Source organism: Triturus cristatus, chromosome 5_1 (assembly GCF_964204655.1).
Source record: "Triturus cristatus chromosome 5_1, aTriCri1.1, whole genome shotgun sequence".
NCBI classification, from domain to species: domain Eukaryota; kingdom Metazoa; phylum Chordata; class Amphibia; order Caudata; family Salamandridae; genus Triturus; species Triturus cristatus.
The window spans coordinates 94,383,327-94,396,930 of NC_140587.1; the positions used below are offsets into that span (position 1 = coordinate 94,383,327).

Consider the following 13,604-nt stretch of genomic DNA (forward strand, 5'->3'; position numbering starts at 1 on the left):
ACTGACGACATCAGGACCCTGCTGGACAACGGGGAGACCGCGGCCCTCATCCTCCTGGACCTCTCCGCCGCCTTCGACACCGTCTGCCACCGCACACTACGCGCACGCCTCCACGCCGTAGGGATCCGAGACAAGGCTCTGGAATGGATCACCTCCTTCCTCACCGGCAGAACCCAGAGCGTCCGCCTCCCCCCATTCCGATCCGAAGTCTCCGAGATTATCTGAGGCGTACCCCAGGGCTCTACCCTCAGCCCGACACTGTTCAACATCTACATGGCCGCGCTCACACATGTCGCCCGACAGCACGACCTCAACATAATCTCCTACGCTGACGACACTCAACTGATCTTCTCCCTCACCAAGGACCCCATCACTGCCAAATCCAACCTTCACGAAGGAATGAAGGCCGTCGCCGACTGGATGAAGATCAGCTGACTGAAGCTGAACACGGACAAGACGGAGGTTCTCATCCTCGGCTCCAACCCTTCAGCCTGGGTCGATTCCTGGTGGCCGACGGCACTAGGGGCAGCCCTGACACTCACCTACCACGCACGCAACCTGGGAATCATCCTAGACTCAACGCTCTCCATGACCAAGCAAATCAACGCCATCTCCTCCTCCTGCTTCAACACCCTCCGCATGCTCCGCAAGATCTACAGGTGGATCCCGACAGACACAAGAAGAACAGTCACCCAGGCCCTCGTCAGCAGCAGACTCGACTACGGAAACGCCCTCTACGCGGGAGCCCCGACCAAGCTCCTCAAAAGACTGCAACGCATCGAAAACTGATATCCGTCAAGCTCCTCCTCCACGCACACAAGACACTCCACAAGACTGGCCAAGCCTACCTCAACAGACTACTTTCCTTCTACATCCCCAACCGCCAGCTCCGCTCAGCCGACCTCGCACTCGCCACCGTCTCTCGCATCCGGAGAACAACCACCGGCGGAAGATCCTTCTCCCACCTCGCCGCCAAGACCTGGAACACCCTCCCACTGAGCCTACGACAGACCCAAGTCCTGCTGACCTTCAGGAGGCTACTCAAGACTTGGCTGTTTGACCAGTAGCCCCCCCGCCCGTGCCTGGAGACCCTCGCGGGTATGTAGTGTGCTCTACAAATGAGTGATTGATTGAATGATTGGTGCAGGACTCATCTGTTAATCTCAGTCATCCTCGTTTTCACATTCTACTTTGTAGACACCCCCTTTGACAGAAACCCATTGGTTGTAGCACAGGCTGAGTTGGATCTTAAAAGATGAAAATATAGAACAAACTTAAAGGCCGGGTGAATGGTACAGCGTCGCTATGTCTTTAGTATCACTTCAAGATCATTACGATGGCCACCAGCCTACTGTAAAGTACAAAAGCACACATCACTGCAAGCAAGACCATGTCTTGTCACGGTTACCATTGTGCTGATAACACGAACTAATGTGTTAGTATGCAGGATTGTTCTCCTGCACTGGAGCCTCTGTGACACACCTTTGTGGAAAGACTTGTTCCTTGTGTGTGATGAGCTCCAGCCTTTAACAATGGGTCCACTCCATCACTCTGGAGAGCACTTTCACATCTTTCTTGTCTCTAGATGGAGGATTTGTTCTAATCGGAGCTTTATTCATCACAGCAAGTTTGCAAGATAAATTCCCCGTGCTGACTTACTTTCCTTATTTATTCTGAGAAAAACGTAAGCAGCTTTAAGGTTAAAGGCTAAATGCTTCCATGTTCCCATACATCGAAACAGGAAGGGCTTTCGCTGAGGCACTACAGGGGTTCGCCACCAGTTCAAGATCTTATCTTTAGTAAGTAGGTTGATACTTGGAGCTTTTTATTTTTTTTTACTTTGTTACCTCACAAGATGATACCACTTACACCAGATTTGTTTTAAAGATAAAGGGCAAGATACTCTCCTGGCGCAGTAGTTTTAATCAGTAGCCTGGCTTAAGAGGTAATAAAGATTAGAGCAGACATGTACCTTCAGTCTTCTGGTATAGTCCTATGGAACCACGTCACAAAAACCATGGCAAGTATACACAGTGGGGAATCAGAGGCTGCCGTGCCTCAAGGGTGAGCTGGCCTCAGAACAGAACCCATTATACACCGAAAATCCACCGAGTGATTTTATAGCACATTTTCTAGTCTTTTGCATGTTTGTAATTTATTCAGCCTACTACTGGACACGCACTCGAGCGTTATGGGATGTCCTCACACACCACCAGGTGTGCTGCCATCGTAGGACATCCCCACACTCTTCATCCCTTCTTCCATGGGGCTGAGAATACCCGTAATTATGGTACCTAAGGGACCTAGGAATGTGGAGTGGCGACAGTGTTAGACCACCAATATAGTGGCATTTACACTTTGTATGTGCTACCAGAGGATCTTATGTCTGTCCTGATGAATGCCATGGACTCTGTTAAGCCAACAGGCAGAAACATGTTTACGGTTTAGTGGGGGTGGAGTTCTAGTTACCCTACTTCCCACACTCCACTTTTAATACTAAGTGGTACGCCATATAGTATAAAAAAACAAACCTAGGTTACCACATTGTTTTTTTAGTATATATTTGTCACGGGTCCGTATTTAGTTAGAAGTGCCTCCCTGACTTCAGGGTGTAGGCCTGGTCTTCATCAGACATCGTTTTTGAAGAGCGTGGGGGTTTCCTATGATGAAGCATGACATCTGGTGGTGCGTGAGGACATTCTGTCACACTTGTGTGCATACGCTGGAAAAAAATTCACAGGCTAGTAATCACCCAGCAACGCCCATAGTCTTCATCCATGCTTGTGTCTTACTGGATTGCAAGTATACGCGCCTGTCAGCTACATTCATGAATATACATTGATGTTATGCTCATGGATACGCTTTAGACACTTGTGGAGTTAAACGCAAACACCACCCTCCAGTTCCACGTCTACCATTTCTTGAGAGCACTCATTTGTCCACCTAAGACATGGCATTCCCACCTATTGATGATTAGAAAGGGCTTTAGTCTGAAGGTTCTGATACTGCTGGCTTACCTGGTGTTTGTAAACTTCCTCTTTTCACCAAAAGCTGTGATCACTTGGCACTTATGAAATGATGGCCTTTGTGTTGTCTTTGCAGCCCCTTGATGTTGAACGACAGCAGTGCAGCGCATTCCATTCCCAAGTACCCTCGCCAGTATTCCCTGGAGCACGTCCATGGAGCATCCCCTTACCCAGTAAGTATAACAGCTCATCGATTGGCCACTGACCCACGGTCATGGAGATGAAGAATGCTTTGACTGTGGCAGGTATATTGAGTGATGGGAGCAGCAATATACTCCGGTGCAGTGTCCGCACTATTATATGGACAAAGTACCAGCATTACCTACTTTGTGGGTTATTACAGCACTGTTAGGGTTTTGGCAATGTCAAAGTTGTGTGGTTGTCTCCGCAGCATCTAATTTCTCAAGCTTTTGTTGTGCTAAAATAGATAATAATGGTTCGATTGGATTATCTGAATGGGGTTTTGAAGGGTTCAGCATTTAGATGATTTGTATGACTGCAGGATCGACGCCTGCCAGACAAGGACAGGGTGAGGAGGTTTGGTGAGACTTCCAGACTAAGCCATGTACTGGGCAGCTCTGGTACCTGGGCATTTATGATGTGGAACCATATGCTGGATAGCCACAGCAGCCAGGTGTGCACCAGGCATCTATTGCATAGAGGCTCGCGATAGACCGCTGCATCTGTGATGCGTACACCATCCTAATTCAGACTGTGAAGGACTTTGGATTGAGATCTTTTGAATTGACGGGTGTCATTGAACGCTCTAGGATTGTGGTGTGCCAGCAGTTTATATTGATTGAGGTGTGGAAGTGAAGCATTTTGATAAAGGTCTGCCTGCAAGAGCTTTTGTGTTCCTAAATACTAGCCAGGGCTGCAAGATTTATGCATGTAGGTCAGAAACTATGGGATTGTAGATGTGTGCCAATTAGTGGTCAGGATTGAGTCTCACCAGTTAGAATTGTTGCATTGAGGCCTGCTGGTAGAGGTTTTGGACACAGAGAGGTCATTGCTTAAGGGGTATGCTGATGGGAAGGATATAGGGTTGGACTGTGCTGTTTGGAGAAGGCTGATTGATGTGCTCGGTCAAGGGCTCTGGCATTGGATTGAAACATTTTGCAGAGAGATGTGTTATTGAGTCCACCTGATGAAAGAGCTGTGCAATATCCTTGCTAGTCAATTGGCAATGAGATAGAGCCATGCTGGGTAGAGTTGTGGAATTGGCTTTTGTTCAGAAGGGTACCACTGGATTTTGATGAATGCACATAAACATATTGGTGGGGGGAGGTGTGCTGGTGAGAGGGCTCAGACATTGGGGTGTGAGGATGAGCGAATAGGAAACGGGTACAAGCAGCGTTCTGCGCAAGTTCCAGCCAGGAATTTTAACATTTTATTGCTGCCGTTTGATTTAATTGTCATTTTAAAATTGTCTTGCTGCTGTTTGACTTAAGTTATTTTAAAACTATCTTGCTGTCACTGCACTTTGCACTTTTTAAAATTCATTGTTGTCACGCTCAACAGAGACTCCGACTCACATTTCTTAGTCGTGTGTCTTTGGGGGGAAATCTTTGCCTCTGTGTCGCCACTTTATCCGACTCTCCCTGGTCCTCCTTAGCTTCCATAGCTGATTGTGGGGAGGGAGACTAGTTTGCCCGGAATACTCCCAATCGGTGTGCCGTTAGACTCCCGCCATTACGGGAGAGTCGCCAGTCTAGTCTTCCGCCTCGATACCTCCCTGGTCAGGATTTAAGACTGGGATGGCGCAGCGGGCGAGAAGGCACGCCTAAGGCAAGCCCGTCTGCCACAGACCGCGCCTGGCCGGGACCAGGGGCCAAGAACCCTGCCCATATCGTACGCGCTCCCGCCAATTTGATTAAATAGTCTAAAAGGGAGCTCGAAGCCCTAAAGTGGGCTGTTCACCCTTCCTGTCTGCACTCGCTGGTCGTCAATGAATTCCTGAACTGCCAGATCTGTGGCTTTGTTTCAGAGACATGGGCCCAACAGAGAAATCATACAGGGATGGGGAAGGACCACTTAAAACACTGGAAGCTGGGGCTAATTAATTGTAGATCCCTCCCATTACACTCAACAGAAATCAAGCTATTGATAGAGGAGGAAGACCTTGAGGTTTTGTTCCTCACGGAGACCTGGCTTCAATAATGCTCTCCCCCTGAGATTGTAAGTACCCTTCCCCAGGGCTTTGAGATATACCGACTAGACAGTCGGTTAAATAGGAGGTGGCATTGCCATCATTTGTAAAGCACATCTGGCTTGCGCCATCACCCCCCTCAAGTTTGTCGACTGCGAAGCCTTTGCATTTAGACTGTTCCTTACCCCGACCACCTTTTTCTCGGGCAGTCTCATCTACAGGCCTCCAGGGACTTGTACGCCTTTCTTGGAGACTATCCCGGATATCCTGGCGAGCCTGATGATAGAGAAAAGTGCCTTTACCACTTTAGGCGACTTTGATATTCATCTGGACAATCAGAATAATCTGTTAACCAAAAGATTTGTTGCTGATCTCGAGGCCCTACAATTAAACACAACTGATGCACCATGCTACGCATGAAAAGGGCCATACTGTGGGTCGGATTTTTTCCAACGACCCTAAACTGGAGGCGCTTGCGCCCATCCGGATGCCCTAGTCAGATCATTCTTTTATCCCCATTCGATATTTAAATCCTCCTACAGTAAAGCCCAAGGGTAGCTGCCCAGTTCTAGTATGCAAATGGCCAAGGCTGGTCCCTTAAGCCTGGCTCACAGACCTTGAGGCGAATGCCACACCAGAAACAAATGACTTGGAGCAAGCGCAGAAAAATTGGTTAACCTTGATTAATGGAACTGTAGATAGGAATTTTAGGAAACCTGGTCCAAAAAAGCCTAATAATTCTAACAGGTCTTCCTAGTTCAGCTCCCAGCTGGTCACCCAAAGGAAAAACTGTAAAAAGCTAGAAAGGAGCTGGAGGAAGACGTATGCCCCTGAGTTCAAAATAGCATACAAGGTAGCTATCCAGCAGTACCATAAGAATATTAAGGAAGCACAAGCCGCCTTTTTGGAAGAAAACATAAAGAGGGCTTCTAACTCCTCAAAAGAGCTGTTTAAAATAGTAAAATCTCTCACAACAGTTGAATCAGGCACCCTAATTGCTCAATGTTCAAAAGAAAGATGTAATGAGGTGGCCACGTTTTCAAGAGTACGGTGGAAAAGATTTATAATTCCCTTCACTCCAGCATGAGCCAGATGCCGGCAACAACCGCAGTCCCGAAGTGCATCCAGGTACTTCCTTCTTGCACGGAGCAGACAACAAACCTCTCTCCCCCAGCCATGTTTCCGTACCCTAAACTAAGCGAAGAACAGGTGGGTTCCCTTCTACGGAATATCAAATCCGGTTCCCCTATAGACCCTGCACCGCCCTACATTCTTGTTCAAGGGGGGAATTGTGTTTTGACGCAACTCACCAGCCTCATCTCTCTATCTCTTGAAAAAGGGATAGTACCTAAGGAGTGGAAGCATGCCATCGTAAAACTGCTATTCGAAAAACCTGTACTAGACCCCGTGGTCATGGCAAACTATCGCCCAATCTCTTTACTGTACATTTTGGGAACGATAGCGGAGAAACATGTGAACAGTTCTATTTCAGAGTTTCTGGAAGATAATAGCATCTTACACCAGACCTAGATGGGCTGTCGGCCGGAGCATAGTATGGAGTCCGCTCTACTTATGGTCACCAAAAAATTAAAAAGCATACTAGATCAGGGAAGGGCCGCGGCTATTGTATTATTAGATCTAAGCGCGGCCTTCGACATGGTAGACCACAAAATTCTTGTCAATAGGCTCAAAAACATTGGAATTAAAAGTACAGCCAACCAATGGGTGGCCTCGTTTCTGAGTGACGGATCTTTTCAGTGTATAGAGGCCGGCATCTTGTCAGACACTTTCTCAGCCCCTTAGGGATCCTCCCTGAGCCAGACCCTTTTTGATGTCTATATGAGCCCATTGACTCACATAGTACAGAAGTTTGGACTCTCCATTGTATCATATGCCGATGACACCCAATAAGTGGTGTCAAAACCGACTCTATTAATTCCAACCATTGGCAACTAATTCCGTGTCTGGAAAAAATAGGCACATGGATGGCTGATTGCAGTCTCAAGCTGAATGGGGACAAAACCGAGCTTATGCTCCTGGGCAGCAATTTCAGCCCTCGCTTGGAGATCCCTTGCCTAGCAAATTGGGGTCCCCCTAACTTCTAAATGCTTCCTAAAAAATCTGGGTATGTGGCTTGATCAGAATTTAACTATGGAGACCCAAGCCAAAAAATTGGCCGGCATATGTTTTGGTATCCTTCGGATGATTAGAAAAATTCTGAGCTTAATCCCTGAGAACTCAAGAAGGACGGTGGTACAAGCCTTGGTGGGCTCGAGACTCGATTATGGCAACTCGCTATACCTTGGGTCACTCAAATACTTCACCAATAGGCTACAGGTTGTACAGAACGCGGCAACTAGACTGCTTCTCAAGATACCCAGGAATCAGTCAGCTAGAGCGCCCTTGAGAGAGCTGCACTGGCTCCCTGTTCAGACCAGGATCATATTTAAGTCCCTCTGCTTGGCACACAGAGCCATGCATGGTAGTGGCCCAGCTATGCTACAAACTTTGATCTCCCCTTATTCACCCGTCCGCTGTCTCAGATCAGGGTCGAATTTTTTGATTTGGACAACCAGAATTATGAGGTCAAGGTGGGATAGCAGATCATTCTCTCACATGGTGCCGAAACTCTGGAACAGCATGGACCCAGAGCTGCGACTGATCAGAAACGAACAGTCTTTTAAAAAAAAAAATGTAATACTTGGTGGTTCCCCTAACTCTCACTCCAGATAGCTGCCTTACCTGTTATAGCGCTGGGATGCCTGCGGGTAGCCATGCGCTCTATAAATCCCTAAACCTAATGGGGAAAGGGTTGTAGGTTTGGCAACACTTTTGAGGATACTGTGTTTGAATGAACCTTGCCAGTAAGAGGCAGTATGATAAAAGCCTGCTGGTGAAAGAGATGTTAGGTGTCTAAAGAAAATGTTGGGATTGTGGCGTGCTGGTAAGGAGGCAGTAGGATTGGGGTCTGCTGGTTGAGGGAGCTGTGGGATTGAGGCATGCTGTGAGAAGGCTGTAGGATTGCAGCCTGCTGCTTGAGAGAGTTGTGGGTTTTTGTCTTATTAATAGGTATGCTGCGGGTTTATGAATTGCTGGTTACTTGGGTATGACTGAGTGGTAAAACCGCCATGCAGTTGCATCCCAAAAACTCATTGGCTTGCTAAGTGTTTTATTTACAAAGGAGCAGCGGTATATCTGCTTGAGAGCCGTAGGTGGTGGTTGTACTAAATTTTGTATATAGATTTGTACACTCGACCATCAAAGTTTTTCTGCTTGTTTTTCAGGCCTCTTCTCCACCGTACTCTGGCACCAGCCTGTATTCCCCCGATTCCTCATCATCTAACTCTGGACCCATTATTTCTGACGTCACAGAACTTGCACAGTCCAGCCCTTCTGTGTCTCCATGTCGCAGTGTTGAGGAGAGGTATAGTATGAGTTTCTTTTTGTACTGACGTGAATGATTTCCTCTTGTTAGAACAGTATAATAAATGTGGAAAGTACCTTTGTCACACGATTCATAAATGAGTTATGGCAGGATAGTTACCCTTTAATAAATGTATTCTTTCAACCTTAATCTTTTCTAGACTGACATGCTGTGCATTATTCCATGATCTTGTGGTTAGGTCTGGAAAAACATATTGGATTTTTTTTCTCCAGTTTTAAGCATCAATCATAAAACCAGTCAGCATGTCTTGTGGTGACTTTTACCGTAAGCCCACAGTGTTCAACTGCATGACATCTACGTTCTGATTATGAAGTCTGCCATTGGCTTCAAATGCTAGTTTCCCGTTGGATATTAAAGATATATGTTTTTTTTATAAACTTCTTTATTAACATTTTGCATAAAAGGGAATCATCCAGTACAGAAAACGCACCAGTCCATCAAACTGGAACTTTACCAAATGCAGCATGAATACAGCAGAATTTCCAGTTTACTATATATTACATTCAAAGTAAACTGATATTCTTGTCCATTTTTAGCGTGAAAAAGGCAGAGAAGGGATGGAGTAGAGGGTGCCCACACGGCACAGGTGTTGGTGCGCCTTACATCTACAAGGCAAGAAAAAAGCATTTACAATCTTGTAACACTAATGGAGGCGTGGAGGAATGGGGGCAGCACAGATCCACCAGCTGCTCATCCAGTCACAGCAACTGCAACTCTCCTCGTGTATCCGGTCCCCACCTTGTACAAGAGTGGCGGAGGAAGGGGTGGGGAAGTGACCCTATAGCAAAAAGGTTAATCTGGTTCTGCCAGCTGCCCACAGGGAGACAACACAGCGGAACAGGCTGATCTCTTTCTCTGTCTCAACGTCTCCTTTTAAAAAAAAAAAAACATTTTATTGATTTTATATAACAGCATAAGTAAAAAAGGCCTTATATCGTTACATTGTAATCATGCAACACATCATATACAGTTCCATTATTTGAACATAAATTCATTGTAGGGTCCTTTTTGCCCTTTCATACGCAGTGCGTTGCTTCATGTGCACAATAGGTAATGTTCATTTCTATGGGCCAGTATTTGTCATTATTTCCCATACTCGACCTTCATAAATCAGCCAATATATGTCAATATGAAATCAAACAAATTCGGATAAATACGTCTATTATTTTACATCTAACTAAAACGAAATCCCCCCCCCCCCCACCCTTCTCCCACATGCCCGGCAGTCGCTTCCCATTGCCTATATGTCACCTGCTCATACCATTTACTTATAATCCTAGTCTCTCAATATGCAAACCTGTCGATAGTCCATCTTGTACTGTATGGAATACTGCTGACAACGCACTTGGGTGTGATAAAAAATGTCAACCAGGGTTTTGAGTAGGTGCAACTATACCCCCTCAGTACGATTGTATGTCAGTCGCAGCAAATTCTTCCATTCATGCATTCTACTCCATAGAGATCGGTGTTTTGCGCAACCCCCTGTGTTCTTCTCTTTGCAATTCAACCCCTTCTGCTTTCCCCCATCTGATCATTTTCACATGCCATTCCAGCAAAGATTGCGCTCTTGTAGCTTTCCATTGTGTTATAATGTTTCTTTTGGCTAGTAAAAGGGCAAGATGTGCGAACTTATGCTGTCTCAACGTCTCCTAACCGGTCTACAATCTCCCTCCACATCTCCAAGTCCCATTCTGTCGACACTCCTCTGCTACTGCCCACTCTCAGAAGTCAGTTCTCCATTTGAACCACGTTGGCGACGCCACTCTTCGCCAGCGGATGTCAAAACTGCGTCGGGCTAGAACCAGGCCCAACTGGGCAAAGAAATCTAATTTTCCCGCCCTCTTTTGAGCGTAGCAGAAGGTCGAGAAGACAATGTCGGATCGACAGATCTGACATGGTTCATGTTACCAGGTTCACAGAGTGTAGCATCAGTGTCCACTAGTTCTGCTTGCTGCACCTCCATCTCACATGGATGAAATGGGCAGGGACTTCACCTCAGCGAACACAGCCCGCTGGCTGCTTGCGATAAACCCGATGGAGTCCCTCCAGTGTCATGTAAGCTCTGTGAAGATAATAAAATTGCTCTAGTTTTATTCTAGCTTTCTTGCGGTTTCCTGTGCTTGTGCTCTGGCGGCCTTCCACTCACTATCTGTGAGCGGGGCATCGAGGTCAACATCCCATTTAAGAGGGGCGGTCATTATGTCGATCTGCCTGTCACCATACAGGTCAGCATACAATCGTGAAATAAGGCCCTTATGGGAGCCTGGATCCAGCAGCACTGTCAGCAACGTGGACTCACTAGCTTCTACCGGGAAGTCTGTCCAGATTTCACGGACTGTGCGAGATTCGCTTGTGTATTGCTGGTACTGCCCAGGATCGATCCCAAACGGCTCCCCTGCCTCTGTGAGTTTCACAAATGTGCTGTTCAAGTAGAGCTCTCCCACTCTCTGGCAGACACCATTGACCCACTGCATAAGATCCATGGAGGCGTGAATACGCAATTAAGAGGTTGAGCCTCCAAATAGAAAAGTTGCGCATATGGTGCACGCTTCAAAATGCGCATGACTGCCTTTGGCCATGCGTGCATGGTGTGGGACCCTATGAACGGGGTGTCTAGTGGCTCTCTACATCCCCCATGAGCAGTTTCGGAAGCTCGTCTCCGCTGTCAACAGGCCTTCTAGTAATTTATTTTCCTAATTGGCGCCATCCTCACTCCACAGAGCTGCATATTGGAGCAGTTCTGCAAGATAGTAAAAGTGGAGATCTGGGAGTCCCAGTTCTCCCTCAGTGAGATCCAGTTTCAGGACCTCCAGACTGAATCTACTGCTTTTGCCTACCCAGACCAAGCACATTAGCAGCCCATTGAGCTGTCTAACTACAAAAAGAATTCTGCATGACGTATAGACATCTGGGCAGCCAAACCGTTTTACTGAATGCCACCGTGGCCATGACTGGTAGTGGCAGGGTCTTCCAGAATCCGATGGTGGGGATGAGGCTGTCTAAAACTCTACCCATGTTCAGTTCATACTGCATGCAATAGTCGTTCATTATCTCAATCCTGAGAACGAAAATGGTTCCCCTCCCAGGGTAGTCCCACCCCAGGGATGTCCGCCGTAGCACAGCGTGCCAAGGACGCCATGGGCAAAAGCACTGTCTTATGCCTATTCACATGAAGGCCCGAAACCCTCACAAAGTAGTCCATCAGTTGCAGGAGTTGCGGCACAGACCCTACAGGGTCATAGATCTACAGGAGAGTATCGTCTCTGTACATGTCCACTGTTTGTGTCGTGTCCCCCACTAAAATACCCCAGTCACGGGGTTCGTCCCTTAGATAGATCGCCAGTGGTTCCTCGGTGAGTGCGAAGAAGAGCAGGGACAGTGGGCTTCCTTGTCTCGTAACTCTTTCAATACTAAAAGTATCCAACACTCCAGTGCAGACCCTGGTTCTGGGCTCTGTTTACCAAAGATGTACCCAGGATAAATATCTTGGGCCTAGCCCCATCCTCTGCAGTACCTCCCATACATACAGCCAGCAGAGAGTGTCAAAAGTCTTTTCTATATCCAAGACCACCAATGCACCCCTCCTCTGGCATCTCGGGTGGCACGGATGACATGCGAAAGTCTCCGCCAGTCGATGTGGGTGCCCCTCCCTGGAATAAAGCCACATTGATCGGGGTGGACCAAATGGGTGACCATCTGGCCCAGTCGCATTGCAAGGACCTTCGCAAGCAACTTAACGTCTATGTTAAGCATAGATAATAGACGGCATGACCCGGGGTGTCTCTAGTCTTTACTGGGTTTCAATAACATAATTATTAGGGCTTTCTGCATGTGCTCAGGCAAAATGCTGTACAATTTTGCCTCCTGTGTAGTTTCCAGGATTTTAGGGAGAAAATCAGCTGAGTATGTCTGAAAAAACTAAACTGGGAGGCCATCTGGCCCCGCACTTCCCTCTAGCTATGTCCTTGACTGCCTCTTGAAGTTCTTCCAATTGCATCTCCTTCTACAGGCTTTTTACCTATGTTCCACCAACAATGGATATTCAAGATATTTTATTGCAGATTCAAATTAGAGATTTTCTTTGACAGCACACTGACTTTATCAATGCCCATGTATGCATATGTCAACACTGGAAAAAATACTGAAAATATTTCAGTATATTAAATGCCTGCATTGACTGCAGAGTTGGCCGACAGAGTTCCTAGTTGATCGGGATGAAAGAAAATAGTGTTGTTCAGAATTTTGACTTCTGGAAAGCATGCAGACACAACTGCATTGATTTGCAGTACTAAGCTCAGATCCTTACCCAGTACAAAGCCTAAATGTATAACTTTTTCAGCAGTCTTTGGAGGGGGCATGACAAATTTGGCCTCACAGAAGGAATCCTGGGATTATTTCTCCTTGGAATAAGCAGTTCCGTCCTACTACTATTCAGTCCTAGATTGTTGTGATTTATCCTGTGGAATACGGTACCAAGGCATTTAGAAAAAGCTCAACTGTCATATTCAACAGCCCCCCACGAGTGAGGTGGGGAGGGGCCACCGAGCCTTAAGCTGAAAAGAGACCTGGCTAGAGCACATGCAGGTGGCATGGGGTTGATGCTCCTGGCGCCCCACCTGGGTGAGAGAGGCATGCTTCTGTTGGACACACAGCATATCTCCTAAACGAGGAGACACCCAGAACCTGTTTTGGGTTAGGATCTCCCTGTGCCGCCCAGGATGCCCTCCCTATGGTGCAGACATGGTCCTGGACAGTCCTCCAAAATCGGGAAGTAAACCTAAATGGACGGCTAGACTGAGGCAAAGGAAATACTCACCCTTCCACCCCCCCCCCCCCCCCCGGACCTCCCTGAAGGGGAAGGAGGCCCCGCCATCCCCCCATGATTGACACGTCCCTCTTACAAATATTGATGGCTGTTGAGGGCCTCAAACACTAGTGTAGAAAATGGATGCTATTTTCCTCCATGTCAGCCTCCTGAGGGAAT

General features: G+C 47.1%; 1 protein-coding gene across 4 annotated transcripts in view; it reads left to right on the forward strand.

Moving 5' to 3' along the window:
• Positions 1 to 13,604, forward strand: part of HSF1 (heat shock transcription factor 1) — a 490,333-nt gene that overhangs the window by 256,505 nt on the left and 220,224 nt on the right. For all 4 annotated transcript variants that reach the window (XM_085604483.1, XM_085604485.1, XM_085604484.1 and 1 more), the window contains exons 7-8: positions 3,103 to 3,199; positions 8,460 to 8,599. In XM_085604483.1, coding sequence (XP_085460609.1) covers positions 3,103 to 3,199; positions 8,460 to 8,599 — 237 coding nt within the window. The remainder of the gene's footprint in view (positions 1 to 3,102; positions 3,200 to 8,459; positions 8,600 to 13,604) is intronic.